Consider the following 26,688-nt stretch of genomic DNA (forward strand, 5'->3'; position numbering starts at 1 on the left):
AATGAAATTGTGTGCCCATTTCAATTTCAGAAATAACATGTTTAAATAATGCTTGCATTGCGTCTGCCCTCATATGACATGTTTACTACTCGAAGACTTGTCCATCTTCCCTCGCTGGCGTCTGTCCTTACTTTCAGTTTCCACACAGAAGAACGTTCTCAGTCGAAGAAGGACCAGTACAGTAGAGCCTGTGATGAACCTGGCGGTATTTGTGCACATGTGGCTGACGTCTGGTTGCTCACGGCTTACACATCTGGAAGTAATCACTCCCATACACACTGGAGGGAGGTTTTCTGCCTGAGGAACAAAGCACATCTTACTTGGGGATTTCAAGAGCTTTCATAACACTTTGATACCGACAGGATTTGCTCAGGAGACACTTTAAAAAACACTTGATATTTTAACTTCGACGTGGCAAGGCAAGGCTGACTTTTATGTAGTTCTATCTCGGGGGTGACCTTGTGCTTCACAAACGTTGTTACTTAGATGTATCTTGGAGAAACCTCAAGGAACGATGGAAAGTCTCCGTTCAGCTTTTCTTGCTGTTTTTATCATCACTATCATCGCACACAACCTCTGTGCGGCGCAAGACGATGACATGATTCACTACATTGAAAGGCGCTTTCTGACTTTGGAGGTAAGTTCTGCTCTCTCTGATGTTGACTACAGTACGATGCTTTCAATGTGCCTTTCTAGACCTGCTCCATGTGTGCTCAACATAGGAGAAATACGGTAATCGCCATAAGAACTTTAAGATGTTGCATAATGTGTATCACTGTTCAATTTGAAGCCTGTGTTCATGAAAATGTTTTTGTAATTAAGTACCATATTACTAGCAAAGGATCCGAATTAAAATATCTATAGATTTTTTAGAAACGCCACAAACATAGAAGTAGGTTATTCTTATTGAACTGTTATAAAATATCAAAGCAGGAACGTATCTCCACAGTAAACAATCAACACTTTAAAAATGTCCTATAATGAGGGTTGTATGCTGCTTTTGTTATATCATGATACACTAAATGAATCTGTATGGATTGGCTTCAAATAATACTTAAATGCTACGTAATTGCAATGATAGGTTACTGAATAAGAATGAAGGCAAAATGTTAAGAGGCAGTACAGTGAACAGTAATGTCCCAATAATAATTACCTGCCTGTTCATTTGGAAAGCATTTTAGTGATTATGTAATACGCCAAATCCTGCCACATATGAAAAGGAAATACTCAGCTTAGTCTCGTAAACAGTGTCTCTTGCAATATGTAATATGAATGTTAAATCACATCAAGAAAATTATCACTGTCATTTATAAAGAAAATGTTGCTTTTAGTTTAGCACATGTGCAAGGGATCTACTCATTCTTTATAAGTCATAAAGAAACTTTTTTAAATATAGAAAGAGCATTAGATGGCTGAACACCATGCCTTGAGACCCTCTTAGCTGAGTAGTCGCACTACACAAACCATGATTGATTAAATAATTGACAATAAATCTTCAACTGAGGCTCCAGACCCCCCTGTGTATTCCCGAGGCATAGTGTGGCTCCCTACCTCTGTAGCGAAGCTTCTTTGTATGTCAGGGGCTGAAGGAGGCAGAGGCCCCCACCAGAGTTATCTCGAGCAATTTGCTCTTCCTTAGATGGACGAGGCCTGTTGAGCCTTGACGAGCATGATGGCGCCTAGAACATGTGCTTTCAAATTTAGCATCACTGAGGCAAAACCTGCCTTTGCTTCAGAAATGAAACACTGCATTTGAAAAGTGACTTTTTGACACTTTTATTTAGTAACTTATGGAACCCATGTACATGTAATTCCTAGCTTGATTTAAATGTGTTTAGTTAGATTTTGTTCTCACTATGAAAATGTGACTTTAATGTGTGAAAACTGTTTAATGTGCATTAGTAGAAAATAATTTGTATTAGAACTAGCACAATTTTATAATGTAGAGAAAACAGAAAACACTTTAAATTAGTTTTTGCTCTTGGAAAGTTTCTGTTGACCTTAAGATAAGCAAAGGAATTTCTCTTCCTGTGAAGAGAACAGCTGCATAATTCATAGTTGTGACCTCTCTGAGCTGTATCTCTGTAGTTGCTGGAAGGTTTAAACAAAGCCTCTTTTAATTCTTTGCTATAGTGAGAATAGAAAACATACATTATTTAAAAAGTGCATTAACATGTTACTTTTAATGTTTCTTGTTTAATTAAAAGGTACTTTTGCAGCTCATGTATGCATTTAGTTATAAATAATGTGTTTTTATTAGAAGGTTAGTAGATTAAATTAGATTAGATAAAATGCAGCATGTGCTGTGGAAAGGATTTTCACCTGCCTATCTAATAAGATGACATATGCAGCTGCCCAGGTGTCCTTGTGGAGAATGCTGGATTCCGGATTGGAGGAAGATGCCTTGAACATTATTCTCTGATAAATTGTTCCTAGTTTAGGAGTTTCATTGCACTTGCGACTTCTTGCAGAGACCTTTGTGAGAGGCAGAAGCTGTAGAGATTAGAGGGCTGCAGAGGAGTTTCAGACTCTGACACAGAAATGAAGGGAAGAGAGCAGAAGTGATTTGGAGAGGACAGACCTTGATGGAGAACCGAACAGAGAGCAGACTAGGCAGATTAGATGTAGTTTTAGTTCCATTCTGACTTTTCTTAAGATCCCTAGCTTTAAGCTGTGACTGATTTGCTTTGTCAAGGCTTATTTGTTTTATGCTTGATTTCTCTTTATGGGAGATTCTGCAATTATTAATGATTGACCTAGCTTTATGCTATCACTCACTCTTGCACTGTATTTCTTTAACTCTTCTTGAGTTATGACTGACATCATTTGTGCCTCACTGTCTTAGACAGGGAATGCTTCTTTATGGAACGCTTGTGTGGAAATTATTATGCTTGTACTAACTTACATATTCTATTTTCAATTCTGTAACCTGATTTATATCTGACTAATGAATGAAGAGTCAGAGAACCTTAAATTTTAATTAGAAAATAAATCCCTTTAAAACTACTCAAAACTCTCATTATTGACTATGTTTATTTGCATTTGAAATTGCTCATGTTTATGTAGGAGCTCTCTGGTCATAAACGGTGGCAAAGATTTATCGACCTTAAGCGGAAACCAGGGTAACGGTAATCAGAGGTAATGGTACCACATGTGTTAGATTTTCCAAAGCGAAATTACCGTGGGATTTTCGCTGGATCAGGAATGGCTCTCTCAAAATGGCAGCCAGGCGGCACTAGAGTAGGAATGGGGCCCTGAGACGTTCAGAGCGTCGCTTCTGGATAGGCCGGACAGGAGCAGCAAATCTCTGCATTGGATCCCCTAAACTGGGCTTGATTGACCTGGGGAGCTAGCGCTACCTAATTATTCATGGGGAGATTCATGCAAGCCACTTACCGATCCACCAGGCCGGACATGGATAACGAGGCCTGGAGAGGATGTACAGCCTACTGTGAGGGCAGAGCGAGACCTACACACAGTTTCTCCCACCAGTCGGCATGGCTGGCCCCATAGCTGTGGGAAGCTAGTTTGGGAATAAGGGCCAACTGGAATCTCCCTTCATAGGCAACCTCTGTAGCTGTACAATGGGAGGAGATAGTGTGTAAAGGACATCCTAGCAAACAAAAATGATATGTTGGATTGGGACTGTATGATGGAGGTCCATAGGAGGTTAGGATTTGGAGCCAAGTTCCTGCAGTGGGTAGCACTGTTATATTCACAGCCTACCGCACAAGTGTGTATGGGTTATGTATCAAGCAGTTGGGGTGGTTGAGTGGGGGACCAGACAGGGGTTCCTGCTCTCCCCACTACTGTTCACAGTGGCAGTGGAGCCGCTGGCCTTTGTTTTTCGAGGGACATAAGCAGAGTGGAGCATGAGATTAGGGAGCACTATGCATATGATGTCACTATATGCCGATGATATCCTTCTTTATTTAACGCATCGTGAACATTCAATCCCAAAGATACTTGAAGAACTTCAGACATTTTGGAAGCTGTCTGGCTGTGTTAACCAGGGTTAGTCATTATTGTTCCCGTTGCCAAGGCTGTCCACTCTTTCGGTTCTGCTTTTTTGGGGAATCTAGGTGGCAGACTCGCTCCAGCAGCAGCTGGCTTAAATGGTGCATAGTTGAGAGGAGGGACTCCGGGTTTTTGTGCACTTTTGGAATACCCTTCCCTTGTCTAAAATCGGTGGAGTAGTGGTTGTTAAAATGGTGTTCCTTCTACGATGTCTATATGTCCAGTACCAAGTACTGTGTTTAAGGAGTTGGACAGCCTACCGGTTTCATTGGTTTGGGCGGGAAAAATTAGTGAGGTAAGACTGATGGTACTCAAGCTAGATCCTGAGAAAGGGGAGTTGGGTCTACCAGACCTGTTATTATATTACATGGAAACTCAGCTCCAGCACGCAGTGCAATAGTGGTTGCGTTGGAAAAAATTGGGGAAAGAGATTGTTAGCAGGGACTGAGTGGCAGAGAACCTGCCAGTCTGCGTCAACCGACCACATGCCCTTACATAATACATCAAGTGACCAAGACATGGGAATCCCTTGGGATGGCTATAGCTGTTATTCGCATGGGTCAGGGCATGTCCTTGAGAAGATGGAAAGTGAGGGGGTGCACCACGCAGGGTTATTTTTTTTTCCAGGAGACACCTGTATAACATTTCCGGAGGTGCAGGAGTCATTCGGGCGGAAGTGGGACATTGTTGCAGTTTGCTATATTTACCAGGACGATTCAGGAAATATATGGACTTAGGGGCATATTATCAACACAGGCGATAAAATTATCGCTGCTTTTATCGGCAGAAAACTGCAGCTAAAGCCGCTTTTGCGGCAGAAAACTGCAGCTAAAGCCGCTTTTGCGGCAGTTTTCTGCCGATAAAAGCAGCGATAATTTTATCGCCTGTGTTGATAATATGCCCCTTGGTTCCTTGCAGCTCCAGTGGTGGCACAGACGCTGACAGTCTTACTAGAAAGGAGATACCAGGCAAGGACTGTCTCCAGGTTATATGTGGCGTTACAACAAGACAGGCCGCACCTCGTAATGAAAGCACAACATGGTTGGAAGGCAGACATATAGAAACCATTGACAGACAGAGAATGGGGTCAGGCATACATCCAGTTGAGGGACGTATATGACGAAGCTAGGTTTAAAACTGGTGCATTTACAGATCCTTCATTGCACAAACCTCATACACATGAGATTACGCAGCATTTACTCCCAACACCCAGGCAAGGTTCTAACAGGCAAACGGGAACAGTCTGATTTCCTGCATATATTATGGATGTGCCCCAAGGTGGTGCATTATTGGGATGAGGTTGTAGGTAAACTACGAGACTTGATAAGGATCCGACTGGATCCCTCGAACAAGATGTGTTTATTGGGGCTTGTTCCCTCCCCTAAGGATGGTAGGATGCAGAGGCAATGTGGGCACCTACTGGCCAAAGGGCGGATTGACATCCATTGGATGGTAAACACAGGGTCTACAGTGTTATCATCGATGAAAAACATTGAGGAATGGGCAGTGGTGGAGGAGCGTAGAATGAGGGAGATGAGGACTGATGAGAAAGTGGAGGAGGATAGTGTGATATGGTCTGACCTGCTTTGCAGCTTAGTAGACCCGGAAGGATATGAGCTGCCCTAAGGAGAGGGGTCGATGTATCGGAGATCCGATGGGGGCTATATCCCTCTCCTAATGGGATGACTGAGAATGATGTAGGGTATAAGAGTTCTCTCGCTGAGGAGAGTTGGTTACGGAGGGAGGGCAGCCATCAGAAAAGCCCCTCCCTCTCCCCTTGGATGACCATGGTTCGGGGGACCCGGAGGATGAGGGCGGAGAAATGGGCACTGCCATGTGACAACCTCATAGGTTATCATCAGCATTGGGACTGCAGTTTTTATGGACTTCATTCCGGCATTGTTCTGATGTAGGAGGCAGGGGTTGCCTTTATATGTTGTATTTTTGAGTGAATAACACACTAAATAAAGATATTAAACAATATATAGAGAGAGGGAATTTGAAAAATATAAATGAGGTAAAAAAACAGAAGTGATCAATCTACACTCGGATTCCAGACAACATGACCTTTCGACAGTTTCCTTAATTCTTATACACTCTATTATTAATGTTTGTTGACTGACGTACTTCTGCTTCTATGAAGTTAACCACTTGTTAACACATATGAGAAAATGAGAACACAGAGCAGCTGACAATCTTTATCATATAAATAAGGTTTTAAAATCTCCATATTTCAAAAAATTTGAAGACTTCATTAAAAAATCAATATTCAACCATAAGTTTCTTACTGTCAGTTTAAATGCCCAAACTATGGTCCAGATGTATGAAGCATTTCACTGGTCGCAAATGGCCCACCAGTAAGATGTATATTGCCATGTACAGAAGGCAAAATGCGGCTCTGTAACTTGTTACTGAATGACAGTTTGCACTTCAGTATTAGGAAGGGGTGGGTTTAGGGCATCCCTTCTTAATACCGAATAGCACTTGCATGTATGACTATTTTGCAACCAGGAATGCAGCCGTAAAACATTTGCAGTTACCACTAACTTCAAGTTGATGGTAGCCCATTCGCAAATTGAAAGGGGGTACCTAAGGGACCCCTTCCACTTTGTGAATGTGGTAGCCAGCATTTTTAAGAGCCGGCGTTGGTCACAATAAAAAAATATTTGTTTATTTAAAAAGCAATGGGTCGCAAACTGTGACCTACTGCCTGAACATTGATGAAGCAGGTCCATTTGCGACCCACTGAGAAACACACTGTTGTACATCACATTTTGCCATTTCCTAATAGCGAATCACTAAAATTCACTACTAGGAAATCGCAAACACGCAATGTAGTACATCTGGCCCTATCTCCAGTAACTACATCACAAACAATGTTGCTATTAAAGTAACATGTAAACATCAGTCTAATAGCAATATCCATATTAAGGGAAAAACGTTGTTCTCACTGATGCTAATCAATTAAGTATTTTCTTTTGTATTCTAAACCAAGGGCCGCATAGAAAAATGTGATCAAGACTTAAGGCAGTTTGTGCAAGAGTTTCGAACTCTTTCAAGGAAGATGATGTCTCACTTGAGGGACCTGAGCATTTCTTCTGCAACTCACACGAGTGAACTGGAAAATTTATCTGCTAGGGTGGAGAGAGCAGAATGGGACATCGACTATGTAGAATCAGCAAGTTCTTCTAAGCCATGCTTAGAAATGCATCACACACTAGTAGAGGAGCGGCTAAAAGAGGAAGCAGAGGAAAAAAGAAACATTGAACGTAAATTGAATTCAAGTAAGTAATTTAAGAGTCCTCTTTCAAATCCATCTAATTAATACACTGTACATGAGTAAACTGTATCCATAAATGAATACTAAGGATAAGCATAAGCAATATTTGACATCACAGAGATTTTAATGATTTTTATGGAAGCAGTACAAACATTGCAGGTATGCCTCGATAACATACATTTACATTGAGTTTCCTATATTCAGTCAGTATAACAAAGTTCGGATGACTAGATAATATTTATTTGTAAGTGAATCTAGAATTCCTTGTGCGATGAGTTGTAGTTGGCAGAGATGATAGGAACCTGTTGTCTCATGGGATTGTTATTGTAAGTTGATATCAAACTCGGGGTGAGAGTTTTCAGCAAGTAAGTAAAATGGAGTAGAACACCCCCAACTTTGAACCTAAGCTCTGATGGCACCAGTGGCACAAGAATCGATCTGTTCATCCTTTCATCCTTCTATCCACCCACTGATATTAACCATTTCACCTTTGCATTTTCTCATTTATTCACTTTTCACCATTCCATCCATCTATTGGCCATTCCTTCCATCCATCCGTTTAGACATCCATCATCTATGCTTGCACACATCTATACATCTGTCTACCTACACATCCATCATTGTCTTATCCATCCATCTATAAAGGATTTCATACATCATTTGCTTATTTTGCCCATCCATTCATCCGTACATCATCCATCATCTCTAATTTTCATTTACTTTGCTATCCATCCTTTCAGATTTCTATTTACTATGCCATTCATCCATCCTCTCAAATTTCCAATTACTCTGCCACTTTTTCACGCACTCATCCACCCATTCTCTAGGATTTCCATTTTCTCTTTCATCCTTTTTTCTCATCCATCCTCCCTCACAGATTTCCATTTACTCTACTATACATCCATCCATCCTCTCAGATCCCTATTTACTTTGGTATCCTTTCAATCCACCCATCCATCCATTCATTCTCAGAAGTCTATTTACTCTGCTATCCTCTCACCCATCACCCCATGCTGAGATTTTCATTTACTCTCCAATTCTTCCATCCATCCATCCATCCATCCATCCATTCCTTTTAGATTTGCATTTACTCTGTCATCTTTTTGCAGTGGAGAGGCAGCGGGGAGAGCAGTGAGAATGGTTGTTGAACTAGCATGAAGAGCAGGCCTAGCATTGCAGATGGTGTCTCTGAGAGTTTGAAGATCCAATATGCCTCGCATCTTGCCCCTCATCTGTTGAAAATGTACAAAGACACCATGTCGCTAGGCACATTACCACCCTCATTACGTGAAGTGGCCATTATCTCTATAGTGAAACCCAGCAATCAAGCCAACAGTTGTGGTTATTACCCACTACTATTGATGAATAACATTTATAAAATATTTCTCAACCCTCATAACGATTCGCCTACTTTCCCTCCTGCTAAATATGATCACGGCTGACCAATCAGGCTTTATCACCGGGCACTCCACAGCACATAATCTCTGTACCATGTTTGCTGTCATGTACACCATAGGTCTCCCCAGCTACGAGCCACATCCCTGCTGTTGGATGCCACAAAGGAGTTCCCCTGCAATGGCTGCATCAATTCCATCTCCTTTACTGCATTTGCCTCAGCCCTCGAATTATAAATCTGATCAAACTACTCTACTCTTCCCCCACTGCAAAACTGAGTATCATGGAACAATTACCCCTTGTTAGACCTGTCAGCCTTAGGATGGTCTTACCCCGCATTTTGCCCTGTGTGCCTAATTTTTGCCACCTTCTTTTTGTTGGACCTAGGCCTCTGGGTGCCATACCACTACCAAACAGTGCTGCGGTGCAGGTGCTCCCTCCTAATAACATGGCTGACACAGGACCCTGCTACTGCGGAGTGGCCATTGAACATACACGCACCAGTAGTTAGGAGCAGGCTGGGACATACTGCTACTGTATCCTTGCCGTTCTGCCTTTTTGTCCCATAGACAGACATGTAGAAGCTCCTGGAACCTTCCAGCCCAGGGAGGAGTTATGCTTTGCCGCCTTCCAGAAGGGTCACCTGACCTAGGGGTATGAGAGGAAAGGAGGGAAACCTGACTAGTTAGTTGGGGCACCACTGGACCTGGGGGAACCTCTGCCGGAGTATAGGTGGTTGGGCCTAGGGGGGAACCTACACTACTGAGACTGACTGAGCTTTGGCCCTGCTGAGGGATTCTGCCAGCCTGCTGACCTTGCCCAGTGAGGGGGAAACCCAAGGGACCAACTCCAGTGTGCTGCAGAGAACCATCCTGCCTCTTGTGCCTGCCAACTCAACCCCCATCTTCCCCCCTAAGATACTGCAGCCAAGGAAACCACAGCCAAGATCTACTACCACCTGTGCTAGGACTGAAGGGCTGAGGACCCTGTGAGCGCTGCTGCTACTGGGGGATCACCAGGTAAAGCGCTGTGCCAGTCAAGCGCTGGATTGATAGAACTGTACCCCCTTGCGCTAGGGGAATGTAATCTGCTACCTGCTGCCAGTGCTAGCCTGAAAAGCCCCTGCTGTGCCCTGCTACAAGCGCTGTACTCCCTCAGCGCTGTACCACCTGAATTGACTGCCCACGCGGCGGCTGGCCTGAAGAAACTGCATACGCTGCTTAGCGCTGTGCCCCTTTAAGTGCTATTTGCCCAATCGCCGCCGCGGCCTCTATGCCCTGCACTGGGGAGCCCTGTGCGTGAGACTCACCGCCGCGACCTAAGGGTCGCTGGAAAAAAGGAGCAATCTGTGTCCAGGGAGTGGGAAGGAGGCTTCACGGGTGGTGCCACACTGAGAGAGGAGAAAACACCCCTCAAGACCCCCGCGGGGGCCCCTGAAGCCTGGGGGAGGGCCGCGGCGGCAGTGGAGAAGGCCGCGCTAGGCCCTGGGGTGTTTCCTTGTGGCTGGCGTCATCGGCCACATCTCGTAGCAGGCGCGGCCCCATTAGTTCCTGCAGCCGCACCCACTGGAAGCCGCCATCCGATTGTCTTCCGCGTCTGGCCCCCATGGCTTCGCAACCCCATTGGCTCCTGGGCTGCAAGGAGGCCGGAGGCCCAGGGCTCGACCCAAACATCACCGGAGGGGCTCCGCTGCCAGTGGGAGCCCCTCGATCTATTTCCCCGCCGGTGCGGACCCCACTCAAGAGAGAAACTCCCGCCACCCCCCTCCAGGTGAGAGCCCTGCGGGAGAAGAGCAGCGGGTTGCCTGGGGAGGGGGCACCTTCCCGGGACTCGGCTGGTGAGTGGGAGACAGCAGAGGCCTGGACGCCTGCAAACTCACGCTGGAGGGAGGGGGGAACTGCTCTTCCTGACAGAATCTGCCCAGCATTGCTGCTGAACCAGAGGTGGAGGAATGTTCAATTTACTGCGTGAAGGATGTGTAGTGGCCTGGAATCTATGCCACGGAAGTTGTGTTAACTGTCTGGCTGACAATCCTGGTTACCCCATGCCAATTCCTTGCCTGAGAAGTGTTGCAGGCATCATCCACCTGCCTAGTAGATGTCACTGAGGTTCAATACATGCAGCCAAGGTGTTGCCTCTAAGGAATGTGTGCATAGGAAATGTTACTGATGTTGTATTCATGCCCCCAAAGTGTTGCCTTATTGGAGAAGTGCAAAGTGGATGTTACCTGTACTAATATTTAAGGGAGAGGTGTGGCGCCGCGGCCAGGGCGACTGACGCTGAAATCTGGGGATCACGGTTCGATCCCCGGCTCCGGCGGCAGGTTAGCCCAGCACCATGTGACTCTGGGCAATAGCTCGCTTAATCTTCCCGACGGCGCCTAGAGACCCTTACGGGTGATTGTGCGCTTTACAAATGTGGACTTTACTTTACTTTTAATATTTGCATAAGAGATGTTGCCTATGATGTCCCTGACTATCCGAAATGTTATCTTCATTGAATTGATGCCTATGAGATGTTGACTACCTTAGCCTAGTACCTAAGAAGTATTACCTACCTGAACTAAAAGTAGATAAAGAGTCTTAGTTTATAACACAACCTGGTGAGGTGTCATTCTATTGCGTGCAAGTTACTGTCCCAGTGTGAGTGTGTGCTGCACCACTGCTTTACACATAGCCTTCGGGTGCCTTCCTGCCTTGCGCCAAGCTACCATATCGGAATTAGTGACCCCAGTTCTTACACCCCTCCTCTATTGGTGTCTAGAGAGGGAGGCCTTCTGTCGCCACTTCTAATTGCGATTGCCATGCAGCCGCTGATGGGCAGGCTGCGCCAACACCACTCACACAAGGGCATATCATTCACAGCCAGGAGGATTTTGGTGTCGCTGTATGCAGAAAATGTGTCTCTTTACATTCGTGATCCAAAGATAAATAGTCCCCCAAATATCCGAGAAGTGATTTGCTTCAGCTGCTACTCAGGCATCCCAATCAACTAGTCCAAATCCGTAATTTTCCCACTCACCTCAGAGACAGACCAATTTGAATGAGAGTTCCCATTCCAATGGGTGCCTGGACCAGTCCACTATTTGGGGGTCTGACTTAGCATGGATCTGGACAAACTCTGGAGGGCAAACTATGTCAAAATGGTAGACTGTTTGGAGGAGCAGATCCCAATCAGGTCCCTGCTCCTTTAATTGGTAGCAGCAGGGTTGCCATTGCGAAGTTAGTCGTCCTCCCCAAGTTCCCAAATCTGTTTATGAATCTTCCCATTCCCCTCACTAGACATTTCCTCAGGAAACTTTAATTAAATTTAGAGGTTCTGGTGTGGGCTGGCAGGCTGTCTAAAGCTGCGTTGGAAACACCGACCCCTTCAATGTTGCAGAGTGGCTTGGGTGCCCTCAATTAAGGAATTATATTTCTGTGGTGCACAGGCCTAGTTCCCCCATTTCTGGCTTTATCCCATGGTCTTCCAGCCACATACTACTGTAGAACGAGACAGTGTGGCCCACTGCTCATTAGCTGCTGATCTCTATTTACCTGCTAGACCTCCTTGTGCTGTTATGGACATGGTAGCATGCACCCTGTGGGCTCCTCTACCCCCAAAGCATTTCACTGTCAAGCTATACTCTCTTCAATTGCTGCAAGTTGGAAAGGCATCCCACTGAGTTTCAAGAGATTTGGGGGCATATTATCAAGGGGCTTTATCTCCGCTTTTTTGGCTTTAAAAGCCAAGAAAGCGGAGATAAAATTATCTCCCTATTACCAAGCTGTCGCTAACACCAGTTAGCGACAGCTAATAGGAGATAGTGACCATCTTGGGCCCCGCTTTGCATGTCAGTGATATTTATCACTCATGACATGCAAAGTGGGCGTGCCAAGATGTTAGCGACTGAAAACAGTCGCTAACATCGCTATCTCCTATTACCAACTTTTGGAGATATTCGCGCTAAGCGCGAATATCTCCAAAAGCTAACACTTGCCCAGGAGCAGTTCTTAGCCATGTTATCCAATGGGAGGTGGATAACATGGCTAAGAGCATTTGCTCGATAATGCATGAATATCGCTGACTTTTCAGTGATATTCATGCATTGCGGCCGTTTTTTATCGCATTTGCGATAAACCTTGCTAATAGCAAGATTTATCTGCGATAAAAATCGCCGATTTGCGGCGATAATTTTTGTCTCTAAACAAGTTAGAGACAAATATTATCTCTATTGGTTGGTAATATGCCCCTTGGAGACTTATATTCGGGTGAGTTCTTCATCACTGGATGTTGTACCATCACCAACTCCACACATCACTGCATACCTTCCACAGATCGTTCCCAACGCCTCCTAATCACATTGTCTGCACTGGACATGATCCTCACGCCATTATTATCCCGAAGGGTTATCACCTGCCTTCATGCCATATTGCAATAGAAGGCCCTGATGACTGTTCTAAGAGCTCAGTGCTCCTGGAGGATTGACATGTCACCTCTTCTCAGGGCGGAACAATGGCGACATCCGAAGCACTCTCCCCCAATGATAGACTTAAATTATTTCATTTTAACTTTCTTCTCCAAACATGTCGGCTCCACTGCAGGGACTGGGCCACCTAGATGAGGTGCAGTGCCTGCAGCGTGCATCTCTACATGGCTACATTCTTACTCCTCACCTGAAACTGCCAGAGCAGGATTCTAGTCAGATTTATTTAGAGCTATAACTTCGAATGCGGAACACAGCCAGCAAAAATCGCTCCAGGTTTCCCTACTAGGCAATGTCAAGGAGGTACCCCCTGGGACTAGACAAACAACTGCAATGCTGCTTTTTCTAGACAGGCTGAGAGTAGCCATGCACTGAGATAGACGTCAGACCCCCAGAGCAAAGACTGCAGTATGCATCACACTGCCAGGAATAACATGCAGCCTATTGGGAACTCATGCCTTCACCATCATGACCCAAATATATCTGGGACCTCTGACCACCTATCTTACACAATGCAATGCAGAGAAAGATCGACTCCCAACAACAGACTTGGCAGATCCGGAGGAAACCTGCCCTAAAGTTGAGTCCCCATCCATGTGATTTTAGATACCTTTGAGACAAGAGAGAGCCTCTTCAGCCCTGGGAGATCCTTGGATTGTGGCTTCAGGAAACACTGATCTAGATGAACCTGCCGCCAGCGTGACCCACCCCCAGTGGCATACCCCAGAGCTGCTCTGTGCATGTCGTCTCGATCCATGTACCACATTTGTGAGTTTTTTTCATTCACCATGATTATGTTTCTTCCCCACCCTTGTATTGTTCCATTTTTGTATGCTGGTAAATTGTTCAATAATGGAAAAAACATGATCTGGAGGCTATCATCAAGAACAGTAAAGTATACCATTAGCTGGTCCCATAAGGAGAAGGGAGCCATTGATTTACACACAAGGGTCACTACTGTTGATCTACTACCAAGAAGGCCTGAAAGTACTTGATATTTGGTAGTAGTCTTGAAAAGATTGTTGAAAAGTCTGTTTCCATTTAAAGCCTTTTACTCCAAGAAGAGTCACCAAAGATGTAAAGTCATTTGGAGCACCAGGACTGAAGTCCAGAACTTTTGCTATATGTTCTTTCATTTTTGGCAGGTGTGTTCTACACTGATATTTGAAACCAGATCATCTGCTAAAAGTGAATGACACTGTTTTTTCGACCAAAAGCATGTTGTTAAAATGAGGAAAACCAATTTTGGAGGAGGATATTGCTTTGACTAAGTGCTAAAGATATTTGTGCTCTGGGCTAATAATTGCCATTTTGAAAGAACAGTTATGTCACTGTTGTACCGAATGCCATGCCTCAAAAGTGCATTGAATGAAAAAAACATCTGAGTTTCTGTTTGAACATCTCCTTATGCATATATTATCTCATCTATGCGCCACTTTTATTGGCCACTTTTATCCTTAAGGTATTTTCTTTTTAATTAAATTAGTTTGAGGGTTCTATCATGTTTATTCATTAATTAATTGAAAAACTGTTTGTTTCTTCTGTTTATACCACATGGGCCAAGCTACCAATAATGAGCCCAAAGTCTCCATAGTGACCTGCTATGCACTATACTATACAGTCTATATTTGTGGGTGCTCAGCCCCCAATCACAACAGGATCAAGGCAAATTCAGTTTCTACAAATGGGTATGCTGCTAGATTTCTTTGATCAGCTTAGCTCTTGATTGCAAGGTCACTTGGTTCGGACAGACTCAGGAATCTTGTTCCGGTCTATGCTATGAGAGTGATATTGATTATCTCCTGGCCATGACAGTATTGCTGCAGGTTTCAGTCAGGCAGCTGTGTTTGTTAAGGATTATGGCCTCTGCATCTCAGGTACCTATTGGCTCAGCTCTGCATTAGCACACGTCTCGTTGGGTCTGGCATGGTAGTACTTTTGCTGATTAGGAAATGAGTACATCATCAAGATGTCATCTTTATTTTCTTCGCTGGGTTTCCTTGAACCTCATGACATCAAGTGGGTGTCTTAACCTGGGCCTTCGAGGCATCCTATGCTTTGCAGCAGACCCTTTTCATTTTTGTGGTGGCTGTATGCTGGTTTACTTTGCGGTTTCAAGAGGTCGTAGCTTTGTTCTTTGCACCTGTTCTTCCTCCTATTGAAAACCTTGCTGGTTTTTTGTCATTTTCGTTCCTTAATTTGGGAGATTCTACTGTATCTCGGAAGGGCTTATTTACCAGTTGCTCTACATTGAGAAGTATTCCTTTCTATGGCACTCTTGAAAGCAGCGCAGTTTCTTCTTGCCGTGTTCTTCTTCTTTGTTCCCAAGCTATAAGTGATCGAAACTTTTCAGTGACTGATAATCGCTGTCTTTTTTGTCATTGTGTGCTTCCAAACTGTTTCCAAACTTTCCTTGCGCTTTATTACGCGACATTGATTCAGAAGCCTCTTGCCGCAAATCCCCCTTACTTTATGTTGTTTTTTAAAAAAAAAATTGAGCATTTTTTAACTCATAAGGTCAGTGTTCTCTGGTTTGCAATTTTAGGATAGGTTTGAGTGTACATTCTCCTGATCATTATTGAGGGCTTTTTCATGGATTGGTCTCCTAAGTCGCCCTTCCGTAGAGTCCACCTTGCTGCAGTTTGTGTCGTCAATGGGGTTTCCTCACAGATATTGGCTGGGCACAGTTCCTTCCTTGTTGCATCACAGCATCCCTTCTTTGGCTGTTTTTCTTTGTGTTGGTGGCATGGCAGAGGACTAGGGTGCCTACTGGTGTAAGTACTGTAACACGAAAGATGGATCGGAAGGTAATGGAGCATTTACTTTCCAATAAGATATCTTACCCCAAATGCATGTTTTTCCTCATCATTTTAACAACACACCCTGGGCCTGTCTAAATGTAATCCGACCATGCTTTGCCTGACTTCACTTTGGTGTTTGATAGAAAAGGAATCACTGCGGTGCCATTTTGTAGCCACAGGAGTAGTAATCTAGTAGAGAGGAATGCTCCTTCAGACCCCAAGTGATCAGCTTTCTGTTCTAGTGTGTCTGTCTCCAGGGTGAGACACCATCAGAGTATAAAGACTGTAACAAGGAAGACCTGGACTGGGAGTAATCATGGCATTAACTTAGATGGACCAGAATTAGCCTTTTGCAGAAATGTTACTAATTTAATTTATATGCCTAATTTTTGGGTCGAGGTGTAAGGAAATGTAATGAAGCCCACCGAAGACCAGAGTTGCATTGTGCATGCATCAATCAGGCATCGGACATGTTTCTTATCTGTCTTCCTTGTGCCAAAAATCAGCATGTCAGGAGGAAAAGGTGATAAAACCTGTTAGACAAGAGGGAAGCCAGTAAAGTAAGGTTTAGGACATAGCTCAAGCAAGTAGTAAATGAATTAGGAATCAGAAGATGTGTATTCCTTAACAATATGTCATAAGCTATAGAAACAGTAATAAAAAATGGGGCAGGGATCCGAAAGTAAGCATGGAATAACAGGCCATATCGAAAATAATCTAAATCATTGCTTCTTCAGTGATTCAGACAACATACAAGCTCACAAACTCAAAAACAATTCTGCACACCTAAGCAAAAAGAATTAGACCAGAGGCACAGAAAAAAAGTGCAACGCTGTTTGATCCTGCCCTGTTTTTCACTGCTCTGGCGTATGCAGCAGTGGTCCATCCCTAAGGGCGGAGGGGCCACGCACCTGCACCTTTTGGACATAAAGAGTGACACTCTTTTTTAGCAGGGCTGGCACCAGGAGCTAGACATGCACTAAATGTGCAGGTCCCTGGATGCCTGAGATTCACTTTGCTGGGCTGAGGATTTCACAGCTCCTGTGACTTGACCTCCTCAGCTTGAAAAAAGGTCCTCGAGGCCTCCTCCTCATGACGAGGGAGTGCATCAGTGATAGCCTCGTATCTGAGCACTTCAGTTTTAAGCACTATAGTGTCCAGGGCCGAGTGTCTGTCACTGACACCTTGTCAACGAGTGGGTGGGGTCAGCAGATTCTCTGATCCCATCCCGCTCTGTAACATGGTAGGGACTGCTACCTCCCCTCATTGGCTAACATAAGATCAGCCAATGATGGGGAGGCAACATTCCCTACCTGTCTGCAGCCTCGAGGCTTCCCTCCCCGAGAGCTGCAGCAGGTTTGTGTTGTTTTTAATGATTGTTTGGTGCCTGTGTTATGTATCACTGTATGTGTATTTATGAGTGAGTGTTGTGAATGGGTGTGTGTGTGTGTCTGCGTGTGAATGTATGTGTGTAACTGAGTGTACATGTGAGTGTGGGACTTACTGGCTGCCATTGGACGTCAGAGCAAAGAAAACACCAGGCTCCAGCGTCCAGGCACTGCAATGGAATGATTATTGTGCTCTCGCACAGCCCAACTATCATCTTTCTTTTCAGTGCAGATATGTGAGAACTGAGAGCACCACTCAGGGTCGGGAAGGGAATGCTCTGAAAATGATGGACAGGCTGGCAGGTCACCAAGTATACTTTTATACTTGGCTGTGGGAGGAGAGTGTAGTGCTGATTGGTAATGCAGCTGGTACTTAAATATTTGTGGAGGGAGAACAGGTTCATGCAGATATTGGTGGGGTTAGAGGGCAGATACCAGGTATTTTTCACAGTTCAGGTGGAGAAAGGGATATATAACTATAGGGTTGTTGGAGTGGGTGGCAAGGTTTTCTGTTTGATATCTGATCAAATAACTTGAGGTAATGTAGGAAGGGACCATGTTGTGCATGGTGCCTCCATAACTCCTCTAATCCTGCACTGCTTATCTTAACATAGGACGAGTGTATGGATGCCCATATATAACGTAAAATTGTACATGGATAGCTCTGAGTAAATGGTATATTTTTCACTTTGGGTTTGAGTGATATTAAAGCCAACTGGCGCTTTACTTGTGTTGTCAATGTGATGTCATTTGGAACCCCTTGGTGAAACACATTCCTGTTATTCACAGTTACCATCTATTGTTGTATATATTTATAGTTCACGGTAAAACTAGATCGGGTATCACTCTTGTATCTTACCAGAACTACACGTTTCATTTAGAACTTGTAGCAGCATGTATTATTGTGGGAGGATCATGTTACTCCTTTTGTTACTCCTTTGGTGGCTGTCATGAATTGGCTTCCGTTGAAGGTACGAATATATTTCAAGCTGAGCTAAATATCAAATGTTGGGATGGAATAGTCCCCTGCATGAGAAAAGGTTGTACCCCTGACTGGTGTGCCCAACTCTACTGTTGTCTGGATACCTACAGCTGATTTTGTTTCATAGGCGAACTCGGATCATGCTTGTGCGCCATGTCGTAGGCCTTTCTCATGGTCCAGGAGGTGAGCCCAAAGTGTTGCCCTCATAATGGTGAAAGGCTACCACTCTCAACATGAGTTAAGAAGCACAAGCCCAGTTTTGACACCATACCATGTTGTGATCAGTGGTAGTGAACAGGACCTTTGCACCCTGTGTCACTGGAGTGTGGCCTATAGGCTCAATCACTTTCTAAAAAGTTCAGTTGCTGTGTGCTTAAATCAACCTTGGCCTACAACAGTTAAATGTGTGGGGTGTTGTACAAGGCAGGAGTAGTGGCTCTGCGTTTGTTGTATGTGTGCCTGGGAAGGGTACAGTACAAGAATGGAGCAGTACTCTGCAATGCATATATGGTTAGTACAAGTATAGGTGTATGTATGCTGAGAGTAATACATTACCTAAGATGTGTAGTGTTGTGGTGTGCATGCATGAATAAATCATGTGGTGAGTGTATGTGTGCTTGCATAAAGTACAATATGAAGGGTGAGTGTGTGTACTGGCAGGGTGTGTATTTGAAAAGAGCACAACCTGGTTAAATGTAGAAAAGATTCAGTGCTGAACAGTGCTTGAAGACTCAGTGTATGTGCTGGATTCATGGGTACATGTAAGGGTACAATACATGAAAAAACAGTTCTAGACTGAAATTGTGCTGTGAAAGTACACTGAATGCGTGCACCTGCACTACATTGTATGGAGGATTCTGGCTAACATTTTGGGTAGGCTAGGCCTGCCTGTTAAAAACATGAGGAGAGGAATCCCCCAGACAGATTGCTGCATTCCAGTGAGCAGAGAGGGGACACTCTTAAGGGAAAAGGAAGAGTCCCCCTTTACATTTCAAAATGTTGTTAATTGATTCAGTGATAGATCACAAGGAAGGGTTCTGGACACATCTCAGGAAAGGGAGATGGGGCTTATAAGAGGAACATAAAGAGTAGGACTGGGGGTATGGGATTAACATTCTGATGCACCTCTAACTGTGGCTGACATCCAGGTGCGCACTCTGGCCACTTCCATGAATTGTGTTGTGGACAATCAGCTTTGTGGTCATACCTGCTGTGACAGACATCTTTCATGAAGGTAAATTAAAAGGAGAAGTGCCCACTTAAAGAAAAGCAGAACCGCAATATAAAACTTCTAAGACCCAGACCCTAACTCACATTTGGTGTCTGGAAAAGGACACTAAGAAGGGGAGGTTGAGTACCCAAAAACGTATCATCTGCCAAACAGCCAGACGGGCTATGTGAGGATGGGAAGCACTGCAAGACTTCTGTCTGTGACCAGGACTGAGGGCCAAGGTGTGTTAGTAGTCTTCCTGCTGGATTAGGGGACATTACCCAGGGAAACAAAGATCCCCTACACTGCAGCCTGGAACAACATCCCCTGCCTACTTGCTGAGACCAGTGTGCCCTGTGAAGAAGAAGAGTGAGTTGGAGGGTGCGAGGTCCAGTGGTTAGCCATACTGAGAGGAATCCTTGAGCAAGATGTGAGGAGAGCAGCTACACACCGAATGGGTCATTGCCTGTCTGCAGCGACAGTCTGACAACCCCCATATGTCAAGAGAGGGCCACCGTGATCCTAGCCATGTGACGTGTGCTACGTGGGAAGCACCTGGCCAGTAAAGCACCATTGCGCTGACCCCATAAGGCAGAAGGGGCGACCAGTGAACGTATTTGGGCTGGAGCATGAGACATTTGTCTTCCCTATTGAGGGTAATCACTCCAAAAAGTCTGTGCCAGATAGTGAACAATGCAGCAACCCCATAAGCCAGCATCACTGTGGCCACATGTTTGGATCATGGCCCGGATGAAAGGATTACTGCCATGACTAGGGGGTCTAGCCAGCTAACTGTACCTGTTTCTACAAGGATCACAGGATGCCACTGAGGGTGTCGCACCCTCCCCTGAGCTCCCGTCAGTAGCCAGAGAATACCCCCCTTTATTAGGGTAAGAGCAACTTACCTTTTGTATCCTGCGAGTGAGAGCAGATCTGACCACTGTAAACCAAATGGCGGTGTTGCTCGACAGGAAGAGCCTGTGCAGGCAAGTGCTGCAGCGACCATTGGGAGTGGACTGTGGCACGCCAGAGGAGAGGGCACTCGCTGTACTACTGAACACTGCCATACTCTGGAGCGGGTAAGACTGAAGCTGGGCCTTTGGGGGCCTGGGGGACTTGCTCCTAACGGTGATGCAACATCATAGGCACGTTTGACTAATTCCTAAGAATAAAAGGGAGAACATTTGAGTACGGCCTAATAGTTTGCATTCTCTGGATGTGGCCACCAGTGAATGGGGAATAACCCAGAACATGTTACACGAAGGAGGGTGGAGCAGGAATATCTCCCAACACTTTTCACGAAGGAGAGTGGGACAGAGATTTGCCTGATAACTACTAGTGCCCCAATGTCTAGGGGGATTGTGTTGTGTTGCTTCTGAATGTTGTACTTGATTGCATGTGTTGAGTTAGAAATAAAATACTACTATGCTTATAAAAGTTAGACATTGATTTATTGTTCGTACTATTTGCACTTTTAGTTCTGAGTCGTGGCCTGTATCTACATCCGTCCCCAAGGGAGCCTTGACTTTCGACCACACCCACCCATAAGAGTCAAGTGCAGAAGGGGTACTTGGCCTAGCTGAGCAGGATCCATAGACGGTCAGGCCCTGGGACATCAGGAGTAAAAGGCTTCAACCACCATGCATTAGTTCTACTCGATCTATCGGCGGCCTTCGACACGGTGGACCATAACATCTTAATCCACCGTGTCGAATCCGCCGGAGTTTGCTGGGTTGCCCTGGCTTGGATTAAATCCTTTCTAGAGGAGAGATCTCAGGCAGTCAGCATGGGTCCTTTTCGCGCCACCAGCGTCTCATCATCCTGTGGAGTTCCTCAACGATCTTCTCTGTCTCCCCTTCTTTTTAATTTGTACCTTCAACCCCTCCTTCACTCCTTAGGTAAGTGGGACATCACCGTGTTTAATTACACGGATGACTTACAAATTATTTTTCCCCTCACTTCTCCTGACGCTGTCACTAACTTCCAGACAGCCTTGACACACATCCAGCACTGGATGAATCAAAACCAACTCAAGCTCAATCCGGGCAAGACTGAGCTCCTTCTCCCAGGGAGAAGTGCCCCTTTCTGGGGCCCTCAGTACTGGCCTATTGAGCTCGGAACACCTCCCTCTCCTGCTGGATGTGTAAAGAGCCTCGGAGTCTTGATTGATTCCGGGCTCACTCTCAAGGCACAAGTGAGCGCAGTAACATCTTCCTGCATGTTCCAGCTCTACAGGATACGGAAAGTCGCTCACCTTCTATCGCCTGAAGCCTTGCTGCAAGTCCTAATAGCCCTGGTGATGTCCCGGTTGGACTTTTCTAATTCTATCTACTACGGTCTCCCTAAATCTCAGCTGTCTAGGCTACAGATCGTTCAAAACCAGGCTGCTCGACTTGTCTTCAAAATCCCTAAATGGCAGTCGGCCCAACCCCTACTACGCCACCTTCACTGGCTACCAGTGAACAAAAGAATCACTTTCAAGGTTCACTGCCTGGTCTTCAAAGCCCTCTCAGGTCCCGCCCCTGCTTTTCTTAAATCTCTAATCACCTCTTACTGTCCTTCTCACACTCTCAGGTCCACCCACCTCCAGCTCCTCGTCGTCCCCCGCTTCAAACTCTCTAGATCGGGTGGCCGCAGCTTCTCTTGTCTAGCCCCCAAGCTGTGGAACTCCCTCCCTCTCTCACTCAAGTCATCTTGCTCCCTTCTTTCTTTCAGGAAATCCCTAAAAACACTACTCTTCCCCCACTAAATTTGTTACTTCTCTTTCCTCCTCTTTTCTTTATCCGATTAGCGCCAGGAAACCCATGGTGACAGTGCGCTCAAGAAATTTGTTATAACATAACATAACATAACCATGGTTGGGCCAAGAATCCCCTGTGTTCTTCATGGCTCTCTGAAAGGGTTCTGACATCAAATAAAGCAATTACACTGATAAACCTACTATCTTTTGCACAACTAAAATATCCAACTCTTGCTATTCCAGAAGACAGGAAATCTCAGGCATTTTTCTTTTCTCTCCAATATTTGTACTTGTTTGCTAATTCCAATCCAATTAACTTTGACTTTCTAGCAAATCCAAATAAAACCAAAAGTAAAGCTTAAAAAGCTACATTTCTGTTAATATCTTTATTTTTCTGGTGAACCTTTTCTCACTTTTCTCCTGTTTAACCCATTTACCGCGGCCAAAAATCCGCCGCAGTGTGGCGGCTTTGAAGAGTGGGCGGGGCTTCGTCGGGCAACGGACGGGTGCAGCACTACGGAGGTAGTGCTCGCGACGGCCGATGGCAGACAGAAGCAGCGAACGGGTTAACATATGCACTGTTTTAGATTCGTTATGCAATCATTTGGGCAAAAGTGAAACTCTACAAGAAAAAGAACAAAAATTGAAGAACTAGTGACAAATCATGAAAGAAACAACATACAACAGGAGTCACAAGGATACAAATTTCTGCACCAAATTTTCAGATTTAAATTTGTATAATTTGTTAGTCTCAAAAAATTCCCCTATTTTTCAATAAGAAATGCTTCAAATGTCACAAGCCTCGCAGCCTGCACTGATCCAACCATGCATATTAAGCTACTTTTGAATGTTTCATAGTTGTGATAACGCTAATGACTGTTCATATATTTTGCTCTTTACCTGTTTAAAAACCGAGGTTTCCATTTCCAACTTTAGCTGGCGTCCTTTGTTTTATTTATTTCAGTTCTCTGGGCACTTATACCCTAGAGAAGACTGGGTAAACTAACTGAGTTAGGCATTGGAGAAGTCCTAGATGTGTCTGTGAAAACTAGATCATCATAACCATCTGTTTACTTCATTTTGACCATATCCCATATATTGATCCCACCGCTGTGTCTTATTAGATTTATGTAAAACAGTTTTAATTATGTTAACCAGAAATTTAACACAGCTATTTAAAAATATCACCAACCAGTTTATAAGCGAGTGTTATGTCACCTTAACAACGAATTAGATCGAATTTCAGCAGTAATGACTGGGATATTGGGTATGTGCATGAATGAATGATAAAAAATTGATTCTGACATTAACCAAGCACCAGTGGAATTTTAATGCATACCAATTTCATGTTTCCGTTCCAGGTTGCAGCAATATGCTCACTGGTATTAAGTCTGTCAAGATGGTCAAAAAAGCAGGTGATACGCACGGCTCGTGGATGAAGGATTCAGGCAACGATTCGCAAGAAATTTATTTTTTAAATGGACCTCACAACAACGTCCTTCTGGAATTTCCAACTATTGATGATTTTACGGACAGTAACTACACGCAAAGAGCTCGGAATGTCACCCTGCCATTCTCCTGGCAGGGTGCTGGCCAGATCCTTCACAAGGGCTTTCTTTTTTTTCACATGGAGGGGACCAGAAACGAGATCATTAAATATGACATACAGAAGAGCAATGTGACAGGTCGGATGCTGCTGCCTGGTGCTGGAGAGGTCCCAGTGTATCAATTATCCCCCTTCAACAAAATTGATCTGGCTGCGGACGAGCAAGGCGTTTGGGCGATCCACGCTGTGCCCAGTATGGATGAGAACATTGTCATTACTAAGATTGATTATGAAAATTTGTCTATTGAACATGTTTGGAACACATCGTGCAGCAGCACAAATGCTGAAGCTGCATTTTTAATATGTGGCACATTATATGTTGTTTACAACTCCCCAAGTGGGGGAAGGTCTCACATAGAGTGCGTTTATGACACATTGGATATTATAAATAGGTTTGAAACTTCGACTATATATTTCCCGAAACGTTACAGCAGCCACTCTATCATGCACTACAATCCAAGAGAAAAGCAACTGTATTCATGGGATGATGGCTATCAAATTATTTATAGTGTTGACCTAAAAAGAAAAATTGAACATACATAAGGAAAGCATAAATAGCCTTATTTTAAGGAAGTGCAATAAATGTTTTCCTTCCTTCAGATATACACATAGATATCAAGTATGAGGGGCATATTTACAAGGAAATGTTGGAGTGCTGAGCTGCACCAAATTTGGCAGCACTGTGCTCTGACATTTCCAAAAAGCAAGGATATGCCGTATTTACAAAAATGCAGCAACACCCTGTGTTTTCCGTAGTGTGGCCCTTAAATTAGCTGCCTAGCACCAACGCTGTCACCCTTGCACTATTGTGCAAGGGTGCCTGTGTTGCAGGGAATGATAGTTTATGTGCAGGTGGGTGCCCCTTCCTGCACAAAACCAATCAATAATGGTGAATTGTTACTTCTATGTGTGCTCTTTTGCACACATTGAAGTAACAAATTATCATTATTTAATGACTATTTATGTGCAGGAAAGGACAGCTTTCTGTACATAAACAATCAATAATGATATTTTACTTGTTCTATGTGTGCTGCAGACAGCAGAATAGAGCACACATAGAAAAAGCAAAAACAAGAAGAAATAGAAGTATTTCTCCTAGTTTTTGCCATTCTATCATCTGCTATTGCATGGCGTTCGTTTTTGCGCTGCCTCAGATTTAGACATCTTTGTAAATCTGGGGCAGAGTCAAAAAGCAATAGGTGTTGAGGTAAGACATCCACAGCAACACCAATTGTACGCCCCTTTTATGCAAAGTGATGCGTGTAAAGGGCCCTTATTAACAAGGCAGCGTTAAGCCACAAAAGTGGCTTAATGCTTCTTTGTAAATATGGGGAAAGGCATGGCGCCAACAGAACGTCGCAAAAAGTGACGTTCTGGTGGCACTGCCCTTATTAACAAGGCAGAGTTAAGCCACAAAAGTGGCTTAATGCTTCTTTGTAAATATGGGGAAAGGCATAGCACCAACAGAATGTCGCAAAAAGTGACGTTCTGGTCGCACTGCCACCTTGTAAATATACCTCTACTTTTTTATATAAAATGTATTGAATGACGAGTGTGTTGACAAATATGTTCTTTTGTGAACTCTATGGAGCTGACAAATATTCCACGAGCAATCACCTTCCAAGTGGGCCTCAACCTTTGAAGACTACTGTGCCAAAACAGTGACGACAAAGAAAGCTTCTACTCCAAGCAACTCAATCTTTGTCCACATTTCTGGTTGTGCAACATGGACACTTACAATATTCGCAAAACCTACCTATTGTAGTTATTCATTTTACTCTTGTTCAACCTAGATTGTCTACATTGTTTTCAGTCCCTAATAATGTAAAACAGGATTTATTCAAGAAGAGACAACAGAGCATCACGTAGACAGCCACTTTTACCTAACTCCCACTAATATTCGAAATCTCTTTCATTTCATTACATAACAAACTCCATTTTAATAATCATAGACACACAAACAGACCACAGATGAGTTCCTCTAGGCATCACAAGCAGAAACCTTTAAGAAAATATACAAGAGAATATGCAGACAATAGAGAATAGTGAAACTACTATTTATGACAACACAAGAAAATTATAAAGATGCAATAAGGTTATGGGGATGAACCAATTTGCAGCTCACAGCAGAAGCAGAACATTTAGCCAAAAAAAAAGAGTCACATCTGAGAGCGGAAAACAAAGGACACAATAAGGATGATGAAATACATTCTGATCTGGAAGGTTGATCATTAACATACCATAACTGACCAACATTAAAAAATTGAATCAATAAAATAAAATTTGGGATACAAATTTACAAGGCAAACCACAAATTCTTCATGTATGTTTTAGTAAATTACTTTTGCATTACAATGTAGAGAATTTAATATAGTCATGGCATGGTTAATAGTATAGGCAGAGGGGATGTGCTTCATTTGTGTCACATTTTAAATATATTTTATTCTTTATATATACACCACATCTTGGGGAACACAGTAGACTCCCAACAGCATTCTTCATATTCTTTATATGTCTACCTTCCCAAATAGATATCGACCTATCTGAGTATATACTATCTCTATCTATTTGAATCCTGAAGGAATTGTGGGTATCGCCCCACTAACAAGACCAAAAGTATTTGAGATACTTTAATTAATGTATACCTTAAACCACTTGCATATTTCCTTCCATAGTAAGCCATGCTTCCGCACTCCTCTTCTACTCAAAGGAAACTGTATCACACCGGGATAAACCTATGTTGCTCCATATCACAAAAAAAAGATTCCTCCAAGCAAGGAAAGTAACATACAGGCCTACCGGTG

General features: G+C 43.9%; 1 protein-coding gene across 1 annotated transcript; it reads left to right on the forward strand.

Moving 5' to 3' along the window:
* OLFML1 (olfactomedin like 1) lies at positions 1–26,688 on the forward strand. The gene is made up of 3 exons (XM_078680880.1): positions 1–637; positions 7,013–7,301; positions 23,640–26,688. Exons 1-3 carry the CDS (start codon positions 515–517, stop codon positions 24,425–24,427), a joined length of 1,200 nt encoding a protein of 399 aa, XP_078537006.1. The 5' UTR covers positions 1–514; the 3' UTR covers positions 24,428–26,688.

This window comes from Lissotriton helveticus, chromosome 3_1, assembly GCF_964261635.1.
Source record: "Lissotriton helveticus chromosome 3_1, aLisHel1.1, whole genome shotgun sequence".
Taxonomy (NCBI): domain Eukaryota; kingdom Metazoa; phylum Chordata; class Amphibia; order Caudata; family Salamandridae; genus Lissotriton; species Lissotriton helveticus.